Source organism: Ahaetulla prasina, chromosome 8, assembly GCF_028640845.1.
Source record: "Ahaetulla prasina isolate Xishuangbanna chromosome 8, ASM2864084v1, whole genome shotgun sequence".
Taxonomy (NCBI): Eukaryota; Metazoa; Chordata; class Lepidosauria; order Squamata; family Colubridae; genus Ahaetulla; species Ahaetulla prasina.
Window position 1 is genome coordinate 53385237 of NC_080546.1, and position 22593 is coordinate 53407829.

A 22593-nucleotide genomic window follows, 5' to 3' on the forward strand; every position below is an offset into this window, starting at 1 on the left:
ACCTGAATGTAAATTGGCATAGAGACAATTTGTTTCCCTTAATTGTAATTACTAGCATTATACTACTATGAATTCAGTTCATATATCTTCTGTTTCTTATGCAATACCTAGTATTTTCAAATTTCACAGATTATGTTTCTATTTACCGAGATATTCTATTTTATTATAAAAATATTGTCCTTTTATGAGCTAGTCCAAGTTCCATGCTGACAGTTCTTTATTTTTTCCTACAAAATGCCTACTCATCATTTTGTAATTCTGCAGCAGTAAGAATAATTCTGAATTTGAACCTACAATTGTAATAGATTGCATTTTTTTCTTGCATACCTTGTAGAATGCAAGACCAGCTGTATTTTTGAACATTCTGCCTTTTCATATATATCAATTTCCTTGTACTAACATACTCACAGCATGTCTGCAATTTTCAGTCTCAAGAACTGTTTTCTTACAGTTTGTGTAAAGTTTTATATTGTCAGTTTGTAACTGGTAACCACACTATTATTCTTGGAATTTCAAAAAGTAGTTTTGTCAAGAACCATATCAATTGAAATGTTTGTTTTATTTCTTAAATGCTCCTTATTAATATAGAAGAGGATAGCAAATCTGTTTTTGTGCCTTTTTAATCCATCATGGCAGAAGATGACTAACATATTTGTAAACTTGGGCTCATTTTCTCTTTATATATGAATCAGGGGTGAAATCTAAAAATTTTCCCTACTGGTTCTGTGGGCGCGGCTTAATTGGTAGTCAGATGACTAGGTGGTCAGATGACTGGGTGGGCATGGCCAATAACAATAAATAATAAAAATAATAAACAAAGTATAAAAAACAATAAGAGGTATCAAAAACCAACTTTCACACTTTACACACATACAACATAACAAAAACAATGTCAGACTGCTAGGCTATTTTGCAGCCAAGTTTCATATTTCCTTATATATAGTATTTTTTTTCTTTTCCTTTTCTTTTTATAACATTAACATTAGGTATTCTATTATTGCCTAAAATTAGAAAAAGCCAGTGAACATTAACTCATTTAGCTAGAGATTTAAAAGTCCAAGCAGTGAAAGCAAATTTTCTCTAATTTTATCTTCTGAATCTAAACAGAAAATTTAGTAAATGTAAAATGAAATTCTTGTCCTTCCTATTTGTGACAAGATATTTACAAAGGCTATTTATATTATATACTTGCTTTCTTTTTTATTTTTTAAAAAACATATTTCTTTACAAAGATGTAAATGAAAATATTATGTTGAAGAAATAAGCTTCAATAAACAATATTCAGTTTCAGAGAGACACATACTTTTTAAGTTCAGTACTAAGAAGTCTTTGCTAACATACCAATTGTGCAGTGCTCGCCATTCCAGCCTTGGTTGCATTCACATTTCCCATCTTTACAAGTTCCATGTTCGGCACACCGAGGATGGCATGCTCTTTGATTGCAAGATGCTCCAGCCCAACCTTCTTCACATCGACATGTTCCACCCATGCAGACACCGTGAGCACCACAGTCAACAGAGCAGATTTCTGAGACAGGAATAAAGAATGTGGTAGATGAAAAGAGAAGGAAAAAGGCAGAAGGAAAAAGAGCACAATAATTAGTTAAGCTCCAAAATTCAACTATATGAACTCTTTGAAAATTAAATCAAGCAATTAATTTCATGTGATTCAGGTGTTATATCTTTCCTAATACTTGATTATTTATTCAGCAGATCTAGTAATATCTCTCTACTGATTTGTTCCCTTAGCTGAGTTCTTTTAATATGTGACCATTTTTTAATTACATATTGCTTAAGAGTACTCTGAAATTATACACGTGTAAATTTATGAGTCTTTGTAGATTATTTTCAGTAAACAGTGTTACATGTTCTGAAAAATGGGATTGTAATGCAAACATATGTTTTTAAAACACTTAAAAGTTAAAACACTACAATGTTAATATTTGACTAAATACTATACAATGTGAATTCATAAGATTTTAGAATCATACATATCTTTTGCTTAAATTCAGTTAATTCAATAGAGTTAAGTAACACTATCAGTGGTAAATTCCACATAGACGTTTTTCTTAAGATGAGGTGGGTTTCTGACCCTCATATTATTTTTAAAAATAGCAGTGGTTGCATTTTTTAAAATAAATGTATGGTATTTATAATCTCAAAAATGTTAAGTACAAAGGCTTTGTATAGGCAATATACAAGCAGCAAAATAATGTTTCAGAGATGTATCTTCTTTATCATTTAAAAAATACTAACATCCTCTACTGTATCATTGTAGCAAGAATTTCTTTTCTATGCGGGGTGAATATTTGAGATTGGGATGAAAGGTATATCCATACAGCAACCTTTCTCTTGATTATAGTTATAAGTTGTGATTTTTCTTGCCATTTTTGTATTTTGAAGCTCCATTTATTTTAAGCCTTATTACAATTACTGATCAATAGAACCATTTTGAACAATGAAGTCTTAGTTGTACAATGTTAATGACCTTTATACTGCGTATGAAAAATGTTTGTTACTTGGAAATTTGCTTTTCAGCACTAACAGTTTTATGTCTTAAATGACAGAAGAGAAGGCTATGCAAGGATGATTAACTTAAATTTCACTACGAAACAGGAAAATACAACTAACTGTTTAACAATAAAGGGTAGATAATTATATTACTCTGTAAAACATAAAAAAATACTTGGGTTTTTTCTTTTGTTTTCATGAAAAATACAATTTAACATAACCGAAGGACACAGTTGAAGTCTCCTGGAATAATTTCCTGTTTATAAACCAGAACACCAATCCTAAAAAGAAATTATTTGTGATAGATATTGAGGTGTAAAAAACATAAAAGTCTGAAAAAGATTCATTCACCTTGACTACTTTATCTATTTCAAAGCACTGTAGAACATCAAATATACAATTAAGTATGTTGACAGTATATGTGTCAGAATGAATATTGACCTGCAAAGCTTTCCTCCTATCATGTTTTATGTTATGAATTGGATTTTTTTTTGTTATAAGATGTTTGGATAGATTAACTTCAGAATACACTCGTTTTCCAAAGACTTGCCTTTTCTCCTCACTCTAATCAATTTTTCATTAAAGAGAAGGTGTTTATCAGCTTTTAGCAGATCTGCTTTAAAGCAAGGTGTGCCAGTCTTTGTAATGAGCTTATTAATTAGGGTTAATTTAGAAAAACTGGAATTGGAGAGCTAATTAATGGACAACCACCAAGGAAAAGGGAACAAAACAGCTTATACGTTTCTCCTTTGGGATGTTAACAATTTTTCTAAACTAAAACATCTTCATTTGATTGGATGGAAATAATTTCAAATAACATAATTCTTAATGTTTTTGAAAAGTTATTTGCAACATTCAATTAATTTCAAAAGTAGTTTAATTTCCTAGTTGATGAAATATGAGCAAATGTATGCTGATTTCCAAGTTAATTTTTAGATTAAGAATGTCTGGGATTAAACTGAGCTTTGATTAAATTTGAGGCAAAAAATACATTATAACAAGTATGCATTGTGTCCTTACTGTTAACAGGGAATGCTACATGCGAAATGGATATGACTAAGACTGGTAACCTAAACTACTTTTTAGCTTTCTATAAAACAATGCAAAATCCTTGATAAATTAAGTCATGACAGGTGGCAAGATCAATACTTACTCACCCATCTGTTAATGACTATGGGATATGAAAATTTTTGACTTGGAATGTCATGAGTATAAAATTTTAAAGAGCATAAATTAACAAGTCACTATCAATGAAAGAAAAATTAGATATATATTTGTAACACTAAGAAAAAAGGGAAAGGATATAATAGATCTGAATGAAGGTGGAGTAGAACTGATGAACACATACATGGAAAGTTGGATCGAGATTATATGGTGCCTTCTGTGTTTACTGTTTTCTTGCAGAACTTTCCGAAACAAAGCATTCAGTCAAAACATATATTCATATTTCCTCTCTTCCCATATATTTTCTGAAAGCCTGAACATAGCTCAAGTTGTCTTTGAAATATATAGAATTCGGTTTTTTGTTTGCATTTCTGCCAATTTTATCATACATTCCTGTACATTGACTTTAATTGGTGGCATTGACAAGGAGATAGTTTAATATGAAAATATTTAAGTGTGCATTATAACATCAATTCAATTGATGCTACTGATGATTTAGCATATATAGAAAAGTACTGTAATAGCTTAATATTTTAAACGTTTGGCCATTGATACAATACTATTTTGGTAGTTGTATTCCGAGCAATTTTCAGATGATATGAAATGGGGGTACTACAGATTGTATATTACAAGTTAAAACTAACAACTTAATGCTAATTGTAAATAAGTTAACTGTAGTTGTTGATACAAGAAACTGTGTTTATGGAAAATAAAAACTTTCTTTTTAGTCTTGCCAATACTTACATAAATGGTAGGCTTTAGTGGTATTTATAAATTAATCAAATCAGCACTACAGAATTTTGGAAGTTTTTAATATTATTAGCACAAAATAATATCTCCAAAATTCTTACCATTAGAGCAATCAGGGCCAGTCCAATTAGAATCACAATTACAAGTGCCACTTTCTTGTAGATACGTGCCATGGCCAGAGCATTGGTCCGGACACATTGTCTTCAGTATTTCACAGTTGTTACCACCCCAACCTGGATTACAGTGACACTCTCCGTGGATACATACACCATGATTTGAACAGACTGGATCTAAACAATCAGCTGGAAAAAAAGTTTGGCATCTGTAAGTTCACTATTTTTTGCCAGGCTATATTCCTCATATAGACTAATAGACTAAATAGACTGAATAGACTAAAAAAATGAATCATGAATCTTATTAGGTACTGAAAAATGAAAAGAGGGAACCCAAACTCATCCTCAGAGATAACATCAGGATAATATAATGCAAAGCTATATGTTCTATATGTTTTCCAGGAGGCCTGGAAAAAGACATATGTGTCTCTGTCATTGAATATATAACAGAACAGAGAGTTACATAGGCAAGATGGTTAATAAATAAAATCTTTAAATAACTAAAACAGAAACAGTTGGTAACTTAGTATCATATTAAACTTGTCCTCCCTAATTCTCTTTCATGTCTCCATTATATGTTTAATTTCCTGATATCCCCAAAATCTATGCCTAAAGAGTGAAGTACAATTTACATAGTAGCTGATTCTATTTGTCTTTTGTGTTAAAACTCATCTACAGAGAAAAAGCATCTTCCAGTTGAATAATTCTTCGGTGATGGAAAGGCTCAGGAGGAATAAATTTAAGAAAGAAAATGGATGTAAAGAAAGAAAGGCTTAAAAAACCTTCTCTGCATAGAGCAATACAAAGTCAGATTAGTAAGGAATATATTTATTTTGGAATTAAAAATTGGTCAGTACATGTAGTCCTTGTTTAGGGACTACAACTGGGACCTAAAATCAGTGCCAAAGCAAATTGACCATGACTGTGCTTACCGGTTTGAAACTAAATATACTGCTTTAGATATGTATTTTCTATTGTGTACCTGCTTAGTGTCTGTAATGGTGATCATGTATCTGAGGGACTGCATTGTCATATCTTTGGATAGTTGCTAATTGACTGGACTATTGTAATACGCTTTATATGGGCTACCCTTGAAGAACACTCAGAAGCTTTAGCAGGTAGAGAGTACAGCAGTACGGGTAGTTTTGGTGGCCCCAAGAATGGCCCCTGTAACACCACTGCTCCATGAGTTGCATTGGTTACCAGGCAGACTGCTTCACATAAGAAGAGTTTTTTCCTGGGCTTCCAGTGACGTCACCCTCCTGTTGGGTGCTCTAACAGAGCACTCCGTGTTAGAAGATTGTAAAAGTCAGTGAAACAGAAAATAAATCACTGTTCACTGAGCTTAGCATAATCTCTGGGTGAAAGAGGTTATCAGAATTGTGGAAGAGTGGCAGGTCTGACAGGGGGTTTGCTCTCAAGAGCGAATTTTCCTGGATTTATGACCCCACCGAATTCCACTCCTTCCAACTTCAGCACGCCCCTGTTTTATCAGGAAAAAGGAGAGGAATGTCGCTTCTGCTCTAGAGGACTTATTAAATTGATTGATATTCCAAGCAGACGGGAATTTCACAAGCGTTCGATCTTTGATGCAGAATCAGCACGGCAAGTACCGACTCCCTTTTTGAAACTTGAAACCTTTCTTTGTCTTTGATTAATTGACTTTTAAAATGGCGTCTAAAAGTGAAAGTAAAAATTTTTTAGTACGATGAAGCAGCGTTACTTGTGGATTGTTACAAACAGAGTTTTTTTATACTGAAAGGAGGGAAGGAGAGTTATTAAGTTTGAATTCCTGATTCTTTTGAAGACAGAATGGCAGCTAAACCTTTAAAGCCTTCTGGAAGAAGGGGATCTGAACCAAGTCTTGAGGAAATATTGAAAGAACAATTAAAACTTTCTGAAGATAGGCAAAAAGAGATGATGGAGAATTTTAATGCAAAAATAAGAGAAGATATTCTTATGGCAGTTCAAGGACTGAGTAAAAATTGAAGGATTGGAAGTGGAAATGCAACAGATCTCTCAGTCAAATAAGTATTTAGAAGATGAAATGAAAGGTGTTCAGAAAAAAGTGGATCAAAATGAAGATCAGGTTGTGATATTACAATATAAACTTATGGAAGGAGCTCTTAGAATTCGTGGTATGCGAGAAGAGCGTGGAGAAGACTTAAGAAAAATTATATCAGAAGCATTGGCTGAATTTATTGAAGCGGACCCCCAAGAGGTAGCTTACCAAATTGATAAAATATATAGAGTTAATTCTTGGATTGCAAGACAGAGAAAGCTTCCTCGGGACATTGTGGTTTATTTTGTGAAAAGGACTATGAGAAATCAAATTCTGCAAGTTTCATATCAGACAACTTTAAAAATTGGAGAACAGGAGTTGAAGGTGTTGAAAGAGATTCCTTCAAAGATGTTAAGAGACAGGAAGGAATTTGCTTTTTTTACACAAGAACTTAAAAAACATCAGATTCAATTCAGATGGGAGGTGCCAGTTGGACTGACACTATTCTATCAAGGAAGGAGATATAGAATTGACTCTGTTTAAAAGCCAAAGGTTTTCTTTCCTCCAGTTTGGAAAGTCGAAATAGAAGTGATAGAAAAACTTCAAGAGACTCAAGAAGGCGTGGTGACCCAAGAGCCTTTATTGCTGCCAGTATTAGAGGAACCACAAGAGTAAAGGGTGACAAGAGGGCCCTTAAGCGTAAAGAAGAGCAACAGTCTCAAAGTAAAAGTCAGGATCCCATTATGGAAGCTGTGGGAGGAGCTAGACGGAAGATACCGGAGGAGGAGCTTCCGTTGTCTGCTTCAAAGCTTCAGGAGGCCAGTAATGGCAAATAGAATCTTGTCATGGAATGTTAATGGCTTGAATTCAGCTCAGAAAAGAAGGAAAATATTTCACTACTTGAAACAATTTAAAAATGATGTGATTTGTTTGCAAGAGACACATATAAAATTATCAGACCAAAAATATTTAATTAATTCAAAATTGGGTAACCATTTTGTTGCATCAGCTTTGGAAAAGAAGCATGGAATTGTTGTATATATCAGGAAGGATTTACCAGCTAAGCTAATTGAGGCAGATATTCAAGGAAGATTTATTGCTATTGAACTGGTGATAGATGCAAAATAGACTTTGTTGATAGGTATTTATGCACCTAATCAGCAACAAGAAAAGTTTTACAAAATGTTACATGAGAGGTTGACCCTCTGGGATTATAGTTCGTTTATTTTATTAGGAGACTGGAATGGAGTAATTGATACAAGAAGGGATAAGAGAACCTCCTCCAAGAAGATACCTATACATGCAAAATTACCAAAATCCTTTTTTGAAATGATGGAAGACTTTGAGTTTAGAGATATATGGAGGTTACGGAATCCAGATGAGAGAGATTTTACTTTTTTCTGATAGGCATCAATCTTTTCACGCATTGATTTTATTTTAATTTCTAATGACTTGCTTTCTAGGGTGAAGAAAAGCGAAGATATTTCCGAGGTGTTTAACTGACCATAGCCCAGTATGGATGGAATTATTACAAGGGAAAAAAGGTGGTAGAACATGGAGGTTGAATGAAAATCTGTTTAGATATGAGGATAATGTAACTTATTGTAAGAAACAGTTAAAAGAATTTTTTGATTTTAATATGTACAAAGGGACACCTATAGGAACTGTGTGGGAAGCGAGCAAAGCGTTTATTAGAGGATATTGATTTACTTGGACAACAGGCAAAGGAATAATAAACAAAGGCAGCGTAGATATTTGGAAGAAGAAATTCAAAGGAAGCAACAGTTATTAATTCAAAACCCACAAGATCATAAACTTAAAGAGGCTATAAAAATATTACAGAGTCAATTTAATATGTTAATGGCAGACCAGGTGGCAACGAATATACAATATGCTAAACATAATACCTTTTGTAATGCAAATAAACCTGGGAGATGGTTGGCATATAATTTAAGGAAGAAACAGAAAGCACGTGTCATACAAAAAATAGAATATAAAGGTAAAGAGATATACCAACAGGATAAAATTAAAAGGCATTCTCAGAATTTTATACTGCACTATATGCAAAAGACAAAATATTGGATAGGGACATTTATGATTATTTGAAAGATTATAAGGTGAATATTCTAACATTAGAACAGAGGAGGAGCTGAACCGGCCGATAGCTACTGGAGAAATAGTGGAGGCAATTAAACAATTAAAATGGGAAAACCCTGGTACAGATGGTCTTACAGCAACTTATTATAAAAAACACAGGATGAAATATTAGGCCCACTTAAAGAATTATTTAATCAGATACAATTAGGGTGGGAATACCCCGTCATGGAAAACATCTTTTATTTCACTGATACCGAAGAGGAGCAAGACTGCTCTAAACCTGGTAACTATAGGCCGATTTCACTTTTAAATAATGATTATAAGATTTTTGTAAAAATAATAGCAAATAGATTAATGTTAGTTTTACAACAAAGAATTCATACTGATCAATCTGGTTTTATAAAAGGGAGGCAGATGAGGAATAATGTTAGACAGATTATTAATATATTGGAATATTTGGAAAAGAAGAATACTTCAGCGGCACTTATTTTTTTGGATGCAGAGAAAGCCTTTGATCGATTGCATTGGGATTTTTTATTTAAATTAATAGAGAAAATGCAATTTGGAGACTGTTTTATTAGAATAATTAAAGCGATTTATGGAGAGCAAACAGCACAGATTATAGTAAATGGTAGTTTGACAGAAGTTATTAAGATTGCGAAAGGAACAAGACAGGGATGTCCCTTATCACCATTATTGTTTGTTTTGACTCTGGAACCATTATTAGATAAAATACGAAATTAATGAAAATAGAGGAATTAAGATTAGACAATATGAGTACAAAGTTAGAGCTTTTGCAGATGATGTAGTGGTTACGTTAACGAATCCTATAAATTCAAGTAGATTTTTGTTGGAAGTAATTGATAAATATGGAAAGGTATCAGGATTTAAAATAAATCAGAATAAAACAAAAGTGATAATTAAAAATATGTCTATACAACAGAAACAAAAACTAGAGGAAATGACAGGATTTGAGGTAGTAAAAAAGGTTAAATATTTAGGGGTCTATATTAGCTCATCGAACAAGAAACTTTATAAGAATAATTATGACTTGCTATGGCAAAAAGTTCAGAATGATATGAGTGGCTGGAAGAAATTGCAGTTATCCCTATTGGGAAGGATTGCGGCTATTAAAATGAATGTGTTACCTAGATTTTTGTTTCTGTTCCAGATGATACCTATAATTAAAAAGGATAAAAATTTGGAAGATTGGCAGAGTGGGATTAATAAATTTATATGGCAGGGTAAAAGGCGAGGTTAAAATGAAAATAATACAGGATTCACGGGAAAGAGGTGGTTTAAGAATGCCTAACTTTAAACTATATTATGAAGCAGTAACCCTTTCAGTAATAAGTGACTGGTTTAACTTAACAGAGGAAAGAATTTTGAATATAGAAGGTTATGACTTGTTATATGGATGGCATGCGTACTTATTTTATGGAAAAAAGTGGATAGGGCTTTTAAGAATCATGTGTTGAGAAGTGCTCTTTTGGTCTGGAATAAATATTCCTATAAATTAGATTACAAGATTCCTATATGGGCGAGCCCTAGACATGCAATAGAGAATATAAATATAGAACAGAAACAGGAAATGATTACATATAAAGAACTTTTGTATGCTGAAGGAGGTAGATTGCAATTAAAATCATTACAGGTATTAAAATGAAGAAGGAGGAATTATACTTGGTTTCAATATGGGCAAATAAGTGCTAGATGGAAAGAAGATCAAAAATTGGTATAATGCAAAGGGAGGAAAATTTAATAAAGCAAATTAGAAATCAGACCCAGGAGCATATAAAGAGATTGTATAATGTGTTGCTTGAAATAGATTCGGAAAAGGATTTGGTAAAGGATTGTATGATAAAATGGGCACAGAATATTCAGGAACCAATAATGTTGGAAACATGGGAGAAAATCTGGGTTAGAAATGTTAAGTTTACACAAGCACAGAATTTAAGGAAAATTTTTATAAGATGTTTTATAGATGGCATTTAGATCCCAAAAAATTATCATGTATGTATCCTAATATCCAAGCGAAATGTTGGAGGTGTGATTGTGATGATGCTACATATTTTCATATTTGGTGGACTTGCAAGAAAATTAAGGTCTTTTGGATAAGAATTTGGTGGATTATTCAAAATGTACTGAAGAAGAAGATAAAGTTCCTGCCACAATTTTTCCTTTTGGAATTATAACGGATTGTACAGGGATTGAGACTAAATTGATTTTGAACTTAATAACAGCAGCAAGACTGTTGATTGGACAATACTGGAAGAAGAAGAGATACCTACAATAGAAGAATGGATATTGAAAGTTATTAATTTGGCTGAGATGGCTAAAATCTCAGCGTTTTAAAAGACAATACGCAGGAAAGATATTTAATTGAATGGAAAAATGGATTGATTATTTACAAAACAGATATCAGATTAAGAAATATCAGATTGCCTTTGAATAATTAGAAAGTTATTTTATGTAATGGGGAGGGGGTTGGGAGACGAAAAGCTTTGGATGTGGTTGTTTGGATTGGAAGGGAAAATTTTATTCTATGTTTGGTTTATGTATAACTTTACCTTGTGATTGACCCGGGAAGCCGGGGGGTGGGGGAGGGAGGGGGGTGTTTTGTTTTTGTTTTTTGTTTTTTTGGGAGGGAGGGGGAAAAAAGGGGGAAAATGTTTTTGTTTTTTTATAAAACTCTTTCAATAAAAAAACAAAAACAAAAAGAAGAGTTTTTTCCTGAACGCCATCACTCTGCTAAACAAATAATTCCCTCAACACTGTCAAACTATTCACTAAGGCTGCATTACTAGTACTATTAATCTTCTCATCATTTCCATCACCCATCTCCTCCCACTTACGACTGCATGACTGTAACTTTATTGCTTATATTCTTATTATTTATATTGATATTGATTGTTTCCTGATTGCTTATTTGTACCCTATGACTATCACTAAGTGTTGTACCTTATGATTCTTGATAAATGTATCTTGTCTTTTTATGTACACTGAGAGCATATGCACCAAAGACAAATTCCTTGTGTGTCCAATCACACTTGGCCAATAAAGAATTCTATCCTATCCTATCCTATCCTATCCTATCCTATCCTATCCTATCCTATCCTATCCTATCCTATCCTATGTGCAGTTCAAGGTGTTGGTAATCACCTTTAAAGTCCTTCATGGCATGGGTCCAGGTTACTTGAGGGACCATCTCATCCCACTGACATTGGCACATACCATTTGCGCCGGCAGAGGAGACATGCTGCAGGTCTGGCTGGCAGGGTCCAGGAGGAGGGTCTTCTTTGCTGTTGCTCCTGCCCACTGAACATCTTATAATCTCTGCTTACCCATCAACCCTTTTGCAGCATAGACATGTGGTGACGAACTTAGGTAGTTGTGAGCAACTCTAAATCAGCCTTAAGACTGCATAGTACTAAGTGGTAGATTTACATTCTGTGGCTGCAATATCTGAAGCGACAAATATGGTAAGGCTCTGAAGCAGATAATAGAGTGAATCACACACTCAGTTCTTTTTTCACTATTTGGGATTAGGCAGCACAAATATTTTAGGATGCTCTGAGCCCATACTGGGCAATTTTCTGAGTTCGTGGATGGTACAGCAGAAAAGCCAAAGTTCACCTCTCATAAAATATGTAACAGACTCTGGGAACAAGGAAAAAGGAGCCTGACAATTACCAAAAAGATTCCTGAAAGGGGAAAATGTGAGAAAGGACTAATTTACTGTTCTTAATTATGCTAGGTATAGGCTGAGGTAGAGAACTATTTTGGTAGGCTTTCAAGTTCTGTTATAATTCCACACTAGCAATAAAGGTATTTCTGGAAATCCAAGTGGTTCTTTTTTTGCTGAATTTGCCTTGAAAAGCTTGATACCATCAAAGGAGAGAACCTTGTTTCTGCAATATTGATTTTGAATTTAAAGAAAAAGGCACTTTAAAGCTATTATGCTGAACACTAGACAACTTGTGACATGTCCCAATGAGTAATTCTCCAGCCAAAGGAAATATATGAATAAGTGTTATAGACAAGTTAAATACAATATAATATATAAAAATAGAAAATACTGTCAAGCTCAGTGCTAATGCTGTGTCACTTTGGAAATAAACCAAAAGGCCTAGTTATATGGTATGATCCTAGAATAGGAATAGAATAGAATTCTTTATTGGCCAAGTGTGATTGGACACACAAGAAATTTGTCTTTGGTGCATATACTCAGTGTACATAAAAAGAAAAAAAATACATTCATCAAGAATCATAAGATATAGCACTTAGTGATAGTCATAGGTTACTAATAAGCAATCAAATCATACTAGGAAACACATAAAACAGTATAAATCACAAGGATACAAGCAATATGGTTATAGTCATAAATGGGAGGAGATAGGTAATAGGAAGGATGAGAAGAATAATAGTAATATTAGTAAATATTGTTCAAAATTAGTAAATATTTTGAACAATAGATTGTCAACAGGAATCTGCATTGACTTATAATCTATCATAATCTATCATACTCATAATCTATCATACAATCAAAAAACCTTAATTGCTTTTTATATTTCCCAAATGCTAAATCTATTTACACTTTTCTTCAGTTTTCTAACAAGATTAAATTTCAGTTTTGGACACACCAGTTTTTACTTTTAGACCCCAGTTGTGGCATACTATTTTTAATACCCTCTTATTCATTTCTTATTCTTTAAGAACCTTTGAATATTAATAGAACAATGCAGTTATTTAAGTTATACTGTTTATGTTCCGTTAAATAATTATTTTGTCTGCTGTGTAAATTAATATTTTCCATGAAATGGGGGAAAGACAAATTGTTGTTTTCCTTTTCCAAGTATCACAATATTTCTTTGCTGATGTTAGGGAGAATTTGGCTATGTGTAGCAAAACAAAAAAGAAGGTGAAGAAGAAAGGAAGAAATGCAAAAAGACAACAGAAATTAATCCAACCTAGAAATGTACTTGTCCGATCCAAAAAAGCAGGCAGGCTACAGGTTGACCCACAGCCTATTTAGGAAATAAATGAGTTGCACAGCTCTATCTTTCTTAATTCCCTTTAATGTGCTTTAGATGATGAGATTTAATTTAGCAATTTGACTCAATAAAACGTTACACTTGTAGGGTCAATGGTCTGAAAATTTAATTCCAGAGACTTAATTGTATTACTTTGTGTGTGCTGATCAATAAAATCAATTTGATTGAGAGTGGAAAGTTGTGCTTTCTCTGTCTAAATAAATCCAGCAAAAATGACCACACTTTTTTCCCCTCCAGTAGAAAGAGTTTTGTAATTATTCACTTGATACAACACAAGGTTTATACAACTGTAGTGGTAATACTCTTAAATCAGTCATTTCAGTTATTTATTTAATCAAGGTTAAAAAATATATTTTTAAAAAATCTGTATTTTATCAAGAATTTATTTTTTTCTACTTTCAGTGCTCTTAAAACAGATTAACTTGCACTTATAGATCAATAAAGCAATTAAAGTTCACTATTCTAGAATATATAAGTCCTACGTTCTGTATTTAACCTGCTTGAAAGACTGTATGTATGAATGAAACACACAGAAATACTTGTTTCTGTTGAAATTAAAACATCATGGTATCTACTTAATGTTATCTTATGTTTAGATCAATAATATGCTGTAGTGGAATATAGTGTATAGTGTATAATAGTTCAATCCTAAATCAATATTTGCTTATTTACCTTCTTCACAGTTTTCTCCTTTGTAACCAGAGTTGCAGGCACAAGAGCCCATAATACAAATCCCACGACCTCCACATTGAGGGTCAATGCACTGGGTGGTAGGCACATCACACTCCGTACCCTTCCAACCACTATAGCATAAACAACGTCCTTTGGAGTATTGTCCATTGCCACTACACAATACTGGGCAGGCTGCTGTGAAATAAAACATGACAGAAAACTTAACGTAATTCTTTTCAATCAAGCTTTAGAGGCAGAGGTACATCTTGACAAGTTGTACTTCAAAATCTTTTTTCTTGCTTCTTAGTAACTACTTGTTTTTTCTGCTTCTTATTTGAACTTATTTAAGAAAGAATTCAGTTTATATACCTCTTGAACAATCGGGGCCAAGAAAGCCAGCAAAACAATGGCATGATCCTGAAACACATTCTCCGTTTCCATGGCAATTTCTAGGGCATTCAACCACAGACTCTGAAATTACCAAAAGAAGAAAATTCTAACAGGCAGCAATCAGTGCACTGAAATAAAGCAGCGAAAAATCCCTCTTTATATAACCTATAGATGTTAGTAAATTATCATACCCTTAGAAATCATATACCTAATGTATGTGTGCCTTCAAGAGAATAAATAAAAATACTTAAATAAAAATCTAACACATTTGAATAAAATTTTACAAGCTTTATATGTCACATTTTTTACTACATTTCATATCTTGTGTCTGTAATTAACATGGAATTGTACTTCTTGTTTAATAATTATGTATAGTTAGAAAAGTTATGTTAGAAAATTTGAAGTTTAGAAATTTTGAGATATTCAAAATGTTAATTCTTAAAGAATATTGTGATTACTCTACTTACCTATAACAATTGTATTAAAAGACACTTGCTCTGCATTTTTTCCATCATTGTAAAAAGCCAGGTGCCAGATCCCAGCATCCAAATACTGAATGAACCCTGCTTCATGAAGGCTAACAGATCTTGTCTGTCTGCCTGCTCTCTCTGTCTCAAGAAGGTTACGCTGCTCCTTTGCAATCAATCGGCTCCCATCCAAAAGTTCTACAAAATCATACTGCAAGGGGGGAAAATGAATCACATGCTACATTACGTATCCATGCATTATGTAATTAATTTTCAAAACTATAGTTACATTGTTCACAGTAATAAATATATCATTTTAAAAATATGTCAAAATAAGACTTCTGTTGCTTTAATTGCTAATGAAATGTGTAACACACAACTTGAGTAGCATCTTTTAAAATAACCTGGAAATATTTAAAAAAGCATTCATGGCTGAAGTGCATCATATTGATTTGTATTTTGCTAAAGATAAACAACAATATTTGGACACAGCTAAGAATATAAAAATAGAGAATACATGGATGCTGTGGATTAATAGTTTGAACAATCAATCCATTGTCAAAAACATGGTGACTATACATTTCTGTTTTAAAATCATAAGAAAACAAATATAAATAAGAAAGTTGTTATTTTGGTTTAAATACAACACTGCTGCCAGTGTTTTTTTAAAGAAACCAATTGATTATCAAATGTTTATGCAAAATAAACTTTTCCAAAATTATTACACAAAATTAAACGTAATTTCTTTGTTAATTATTAATATATTCTGCAAATTGTGAAAAAAGAGGAGAAGCCTTTCAAAGCTTAAGAGTATGAAACTGCATTACTTTGCCTGGATATTTTTTACACTTGTCTGCAGTGTAATAATATAATGCATACATAGAAATCAGGGCTGGGCAAGAAGAGCACAGTTCACTGGCAGTGTCTGGGTACATTTATACATTTTATATATGTAGTACATTTATATTTTATACATAACAAAGACTATGTTCATCTAAATTATGTGATTGAAAATAAAAATGAATATTGGAATATTAAGAATAAAGTTTTCTTTAAAAGGACAAATTCAGAGGCATTGTACTTTCATTTTCAGGATTCTCTTGTACCCTGCTTATTAACAGTACACTTACTTACTCTAAAACCAATGTGCATTATTGTAATTTTACTTCTTATCTCCATGTCTGATCAAGTTTCAAGGAAAAGAAGGATATGTCATTTGAAATTTGGCCCCTGTGATTGTAAAACGAAATTGATTTTAATCTGTAAAATCTTAAATGATTTTAAACGTGTATGCTAGAAAAAATGTTTCCCTTCCAAATATTGTATAGTTTGGTCTTGCTTTTAACCAGGTAAGTGAGGGTAGATAGCCAAATTTATACTTTTTATGGTATGGCTATTTATTTATACGTAAGATTTATAAAGCCACCTATTTGTGGTATACAACTCTGATTGGCTAGCAACAGTAATAAAAAGACAAACAATAAAAAGAAATAAAAAGAAATATCTGAAGGAGAATAGAATCTACCTTTAAATATCATTAAAATATATTTGTTTGACATACCATTAACATGAAAGGTAATTTTACTGGAAGTTTTCCATATGACCATCGGAGTGATGGAAAATAAATTGTCTTTAAAGACGAGTTATGTGTCAAGTAACTCTGAGTTACAGACAGTTTGCTGATAGCTCAATGGGTGACCATGAACGGAGATTGCTTGCTCTCTCAAATATTACCCTGAGATTTTGCTCCCTATTCAAAACTGGCCACAAGCTGCAATTTATTATGAGCCTGTCAGGACTGAAGCAGAAGCCTTAAATACATCAGGGAAGGTATTAGCCATCATTTATCATTTTGCTGATATCAGAGGGAAAAGGATTATAAATCCACTGACCACTAGAACTTATTAGTCAGGGATTGAAACTTTTAAAGCCAACTACCTTGCTTAAAATAGTTATCTTTTGAGTAGTTTTTCTTATGGTTTTCTGCACAGAAAGATTCTTTCTTAGTCTACTTACTCCCTTCACATCCCAAAAGTAAGATTCCTATTGTTAGTTCAAATGTTAGTTAGTTTAGTTCACTATGTCAGTGTCACTGCTGGGTTTCCTCATTGCTTTTTTGCCTGTATAGTCTATATAGCTCAGATTTTTAAGTGAAAACAAGGCAGCAGACTTTAGAAGAGAAACTTTGTAATGACAATCATTGTGTCTCAATACTCAATGACTGGCTGACTGAGGCAGTTCATTTACAGGATTTGTTTATAATGGTTTATTTTATTTCTCTTTATATGATTGTGAAGTAGCACTAGCCTGATTAATGGTACTAAAAAAACAACAATCCTGCTGACTCAGCAGTCACAGAGCTCTTTTAAAAAATTCAAAAAGCAGCAGTGAACAGCATACACCTTTTTCCTTTTTGTTTTTCAACTGCCTTATTTTATCATAATAACTTTCTTCCAGATCTTGGCAGCAACACTGGAAATAACAACATGTATTAAGTTATAAGCATTCAATGAGCATTGGAACTATCTTTTATTAAAATAAAATTTGGAAATCTTTGTTGCAGAGTTAGTGCTACTGGCTGCTATTTGTAGCAAATTATAATTTTTACAAACTCCTTATATGTGTTAGATTTAGACAAGTGCCTCAAGAATTTATTCATTTTTGTTTAAAGTACCAAAGTCATCTGTTATTTTGTAGTTTCTTTGGATAAACATATTGACTGCCTTGTTGCAGTAAAACCAACATTCTAAGAATGTGTCATACCAACTCGAAACTACCATTGACTATTTTTGAATGGTCAACCACTATCAATTACTTCAGGCTGATTTGTTTGTGATGTCTGAGAAAACAGAGCTGTGCAACTAAGATTGTTCTGACACAGACACAAAATGTAAGAGGTAGTCATTCAGCTACATCAGGGAATATTGGTACAAACATACGCACACAAAAGCTGCAAAATGTCACTTCTTACAGCAATATAGCAACAGGAAAATGAAAATAAAGTAAATGCAATCATAAAGGTTTTTGAAGGATGAAATGAATAAACATGTTATTTATAAAAATCCTAATCTGATCTCAAGTTTCTTTGATTTTTATTAAGAAATAACATGCTTTTTGTTAAAATATTTAAAAAATAATTCTAAACGTAATCAAGTTTATCTCATATTAAAGTATTATTAAAATGTGGCAGTTATATCTTATCACATAATTTATCTTAAGATTTCTGGAAAAAAATGTATGTTATTTTTCTATGAACCAGGGAAGTATATATTTGCATGTGTGACAGCTCACATGTTTGGGTGTTCTGATCTTTTTGAAAGCATAAGTATGTGCTGTAAAATTATAATTCAGAAGGGCCAATATTATACCTTGGCACAATATATGAAATAATAAATAAACTATAAAATTTTGAAACCCAAAATAATCATTTCTAAAGATGTGATGTTATGAATATTACTTTCATTAAAAACAATTCTTACTTGTGTATGTGAAGGTGGTAAACCTTTTCGGCCATATACTCCAATCAAAGCATCTTTCTGAAGGGAGATATTGAATTTTAGAAACTGTGGTTGATCAATAAAGACTTGTGACCGCCAGAAGATCCCAGGTGGAACATCTTGCGTTGCTCTTTGGCCTATATCAAGTTCTCCAGAATCTATAGTGTTATTTTCCTGTGTAAATCCTAATTTACCTGAAAATTTAAAAATATAAAATATTAGCTTTTATTAATTTTTTCAGTAAGTTGTCAAACATTTAGATTAGTTTCAACTAAGCTACATCATTCAGCGAACGTTAAAGATTTGAGGAAATTACTGAAGAAAAAAAAAACAGATTAAAGAAATGTACTTAAATGTTTTCAAACTCAAATACTACAACTTCCACTTTTAATAAAATGTTATAGAATGCACTATATTTTCATTTTGATAATGATTAAATTTTTATTTGTTTTTATTAACTATTTACCTATTGCATGTCTAATTTTGTTAGGCAAAATATTAACTCTATAATTTTTATATAGGATTATATTTTTATAAACACATTTAGACACACAGACACAAACTCACAGACAGAGAGGCTAATTCTTATATAAACAGGTAAGTAAAACAATTAGTAGAAATCTTAAGCTCTGTTTAACACTACAAAACTTACAACAGTAAACATTTGTATATTAAGAAAGCTTCGCCTTCCATTTAATGTATTTATCTGAACAAAAAAGAATTCACACTTTGTTTATCTAGACATATGTTGTATAGACTAGCACAAGAATAACAAACGTATTCCAGTAATCAGAAAGAACATAGCACAATTATAACTGTTATTCTGTAGCCACAAAGCGGAACTTTCTATGAAATTATCATGTAAAGTAGCAGTTCTTATGTGTAATGTTGTTGTTAGTTGTGAAATCATGTCTGACCCATCGCGACCCATGGACAACATTCCTCCAGGCCGTCCTCTCCTCTACCATCCTCCGGAGTCCATTTAATCTCACGCCGCCTGCTTCAGTGACTCCATCAGGCCACTTCATTCTCTGTCATCCCGTTCTCCTTTTGCCTTCAATCGTTCCCAGCGTTACGCTCTTCTCCAGTGAGTCCTTCCTTCTCATTAGGTGGCCAAAGTATCTGACTTTCATCTTCAGAGTCTGGCCTTCTAAAGAGCAATCAGGGTTGATCTCCCCTAGGACTGACCGGTTTGATCGCCTTGCAGTCCAAGGGACTCTCAGGAGTCTTCTCCAGCACCATAGTTCAAAGGCCTCAATTCTTTGGTGCTCAGACTTTCTTATGGTCCAACTTTCACAGCCATACATTGCAACTAGGAAAACCATAGCCTTGATTATATGCACTTTTGTTGGCAGAGTCATGTCTCTGCTTTTTAGTATGCTGTCTAGATTTGCCATAGTTTTCCTCCCCAGAAGCGTCTTTTAATTTCTTGGCTGTAGTCCCCATCTGCGATGATCTTGGAGCCAGGGAAAATAAAATCTGTCACTACCTCCATTTCTTCCCCATCTATTTGCCAGGAATTGAGAGGCCTGGATGCCACAATCTTAGTTTTCTTAATGTTGAGTTTCAAGACAACTTTTGCACTCTCCCACATCAAGAGGCTCTTTAGTTCCTCTTCACTTTCTGCCATTAGAGTGGTATCATCTGCATATCTGAGGTTGTTGATATTTCTCCCGGAAATCTTAATTACAATGTGAGATTCATCTAGCCCCACCTTTCTCATGATGTGCTCTGCATATAAGTTAAATAGGCAGGGTGACAGTATACAGCCCTGCCAGACTCCTTTCCCAATTTTGAACAAATCAGTGATTCCGTGTCCAGTTCTCCCTGTTGCTTCTTGACCCACATATAGGTTTCTCACAAGACAAATAAGATGGTTTGGTACTCCCATCTCTTTAAGAACTTGCCACAATTTGCTGTGATCCACACAATCAAAGGCTTTAGCATAGTCAATGAAGCAGAAGTAGATGTTTTTCTGGAACTCCTAGCTTTCTCCATGATCCAGCGTATGTTGGCAATTTGATCTCTAGTTCCTCTGCCTCTTCGAAATCATGCTTGTACTTCTGGCAGTTCTCGGTTCACATACTGCTGAAGCCTAGCTTGTAGGATTTTTAGCATAACTTTGCTAGCATGTGAAATGACTGCAATGGTGCAGTAGTTTGAACATTCTTTGGCATTGCCCTTCTTTGGAACTGGAATGTAAACTGACCTGTTCCAATCCTGTGGCCACTGTTGCAAATTGAATGTAGCACTTTTACTGCATCATTTTTCAAGATCTTGAATAGGTCAGCTGGAATACTGTCTCCTCCACTAGCTTTGTTGTTGCTCAGATTTTCTAAGGCCCATTTGACTTCACATTCCAGGATGTCTGGCTCGAGGTCAGTGACCACCACATCGTGATTATCAGGGACTTTAAGTTCCTTTTTGTATAATTCTTCTGTGCAATTTTGCCACCTCTTCTGCCTCTGTTAGGTCCCTGCCATTTTGGTCCTTTACCATGCCCATCTTTGCATGAAACGTTTCCTTCATATCTTCAATTTTCTTAAAGAAAAGTTCTTTGCACTGTTCATTTAAGAAGGCATTCTTTTTTAACCATATTTTATTAATTTTAAAACAAACAAAAAGACAAAAACGTAATTACAGCAATACAAAATTACAAAAATGCAAAAAGAAAATCTTTGTGCAGAACTGTGACCATTTACACTACTTATCACTACAAAGTTCTTATACTCTATACATTTTAGTTCATCAATTTTTTACTGTGTCTGAGTCTGTTTCATTCTTCTATTTTCAAACTATTTGTACCATTTCTAAGAAGGCATTCTTATCTCTTCTAGCTATTCTCTGGAATTGTGCATTCAATTGGTTGTCTCTTTCTCCCTTGCCTTTCGCTTTCCGTTTTCCCTGAGCTATTTGTAAAGCTTCCTCAGAAAGCCACTTTGCTTTCTTGCATTTCTTTTTCTTTGGGATGGTTTTAGTTGCTACCTCTTGTACAATGTTGTGGACCTCCGTCCATATTTCTCTATCAAATCTAATTCCTTAAATCTATTTGTCACCTCTATATATTCATCAGGGATATGATTTAGTTCACACCCGAGTGGCCTAGTGCTTTTCCCTACTTTCTGCAATTTAAGCCTAAATTTTGCAACGAGAAGTTCATGATCTGAGCCTCAGTCAGCTCCTAGTCTTGTTTTTACTGACTATATAGAGCTTCTCCATCTTTGGCTGCAGAGCACATAGTCAATCTGATTTCTGTGTTGACCATCTGGTGATATCCATGTGTACAGTCATCTCTTGGGTTGCTGGAAAAGAGTGTTTGCTATGACCATCGTATTTTCTTGACAAAATTCTACCAGCTTGTGCCCTGTTTCATTTTGTACTCCAAGGCCAAACTTGCCTGTTAATCTGGTTATCTTTTGGCATCCTACTTTAGCATTCCAATTCCCCATGATGATAAGGACATCATTTTTTGGTGTTAATTTTATAAGGTTTTGTAGGGCTTCATAGAACCAGTCAATGTCATCCTCTTCAGCACCAGTGGTTAGGGCATAGACTTGGACTACTGTGATATTGAATGGTTTGTCTTGATTCGAACTGAGATCATTCTGTCATTTTGGGGATTGTATCCCAGTATTGCTTTTCCTACTGTTTTATTGATTATGAAGGCTACTCCATTTCTTCTGAGGGATTTTTGCTCACAGTAGTATACCTGATGGTCATCTGAATTAAATTCACCCATTCCTGTCCATTTTATCGCTGATTCAGCGATAAAAAGATGTCAATGTTCAGTCTTGTCATCTCATTTGACCACATCCAGCTTTCCTCGATTCATGGATCTTTCATTCCAGGTTCCTATGGAGAAAAAATCTTTACAGCA

At 33.5% G+C, this 22593-nt stretch overlaps 1 protein-coding gene across 4 annotated transcripts in view; it reads right to left on the bottom strand.

Moving 5' to 3' along the window:
• TENM3 (teneurin transmembrane protein 3) overlaps positions 1-22593 on the bottom strand; it is a 502165-nt gene that overhangs the window by 87847 nt on the left and 391725 nt on the right. For all 4 annotated transcript variants that reach the window (XM_058192837.1, XM_058192839.1, XM_058192840.1 and 1 more), the window contains 6 exons: positions 18699-18910; positions 15220-15430; positions 14732-14833; positions 14363-14557; positions 4526-4726; positions 1342-1527 (listed from right to left, as the gene is read on the bottom strand). In XM_058192837.1, coding sequence (XP_058048820.1) covers positions 1342-1527; positions 4526-4726; positions 14363-14557; positions 14732-14833; positions 15220-15430; positions 18699-18910 — 1107 coding nt within the window. The remainder of the gene's footprint in view (positions 1-1341; positions 1528-4525; positions 4727-14362; positions 14558-14731; positions 14834-15219; positions 15431-18698; positions 18911-22593) is intronic.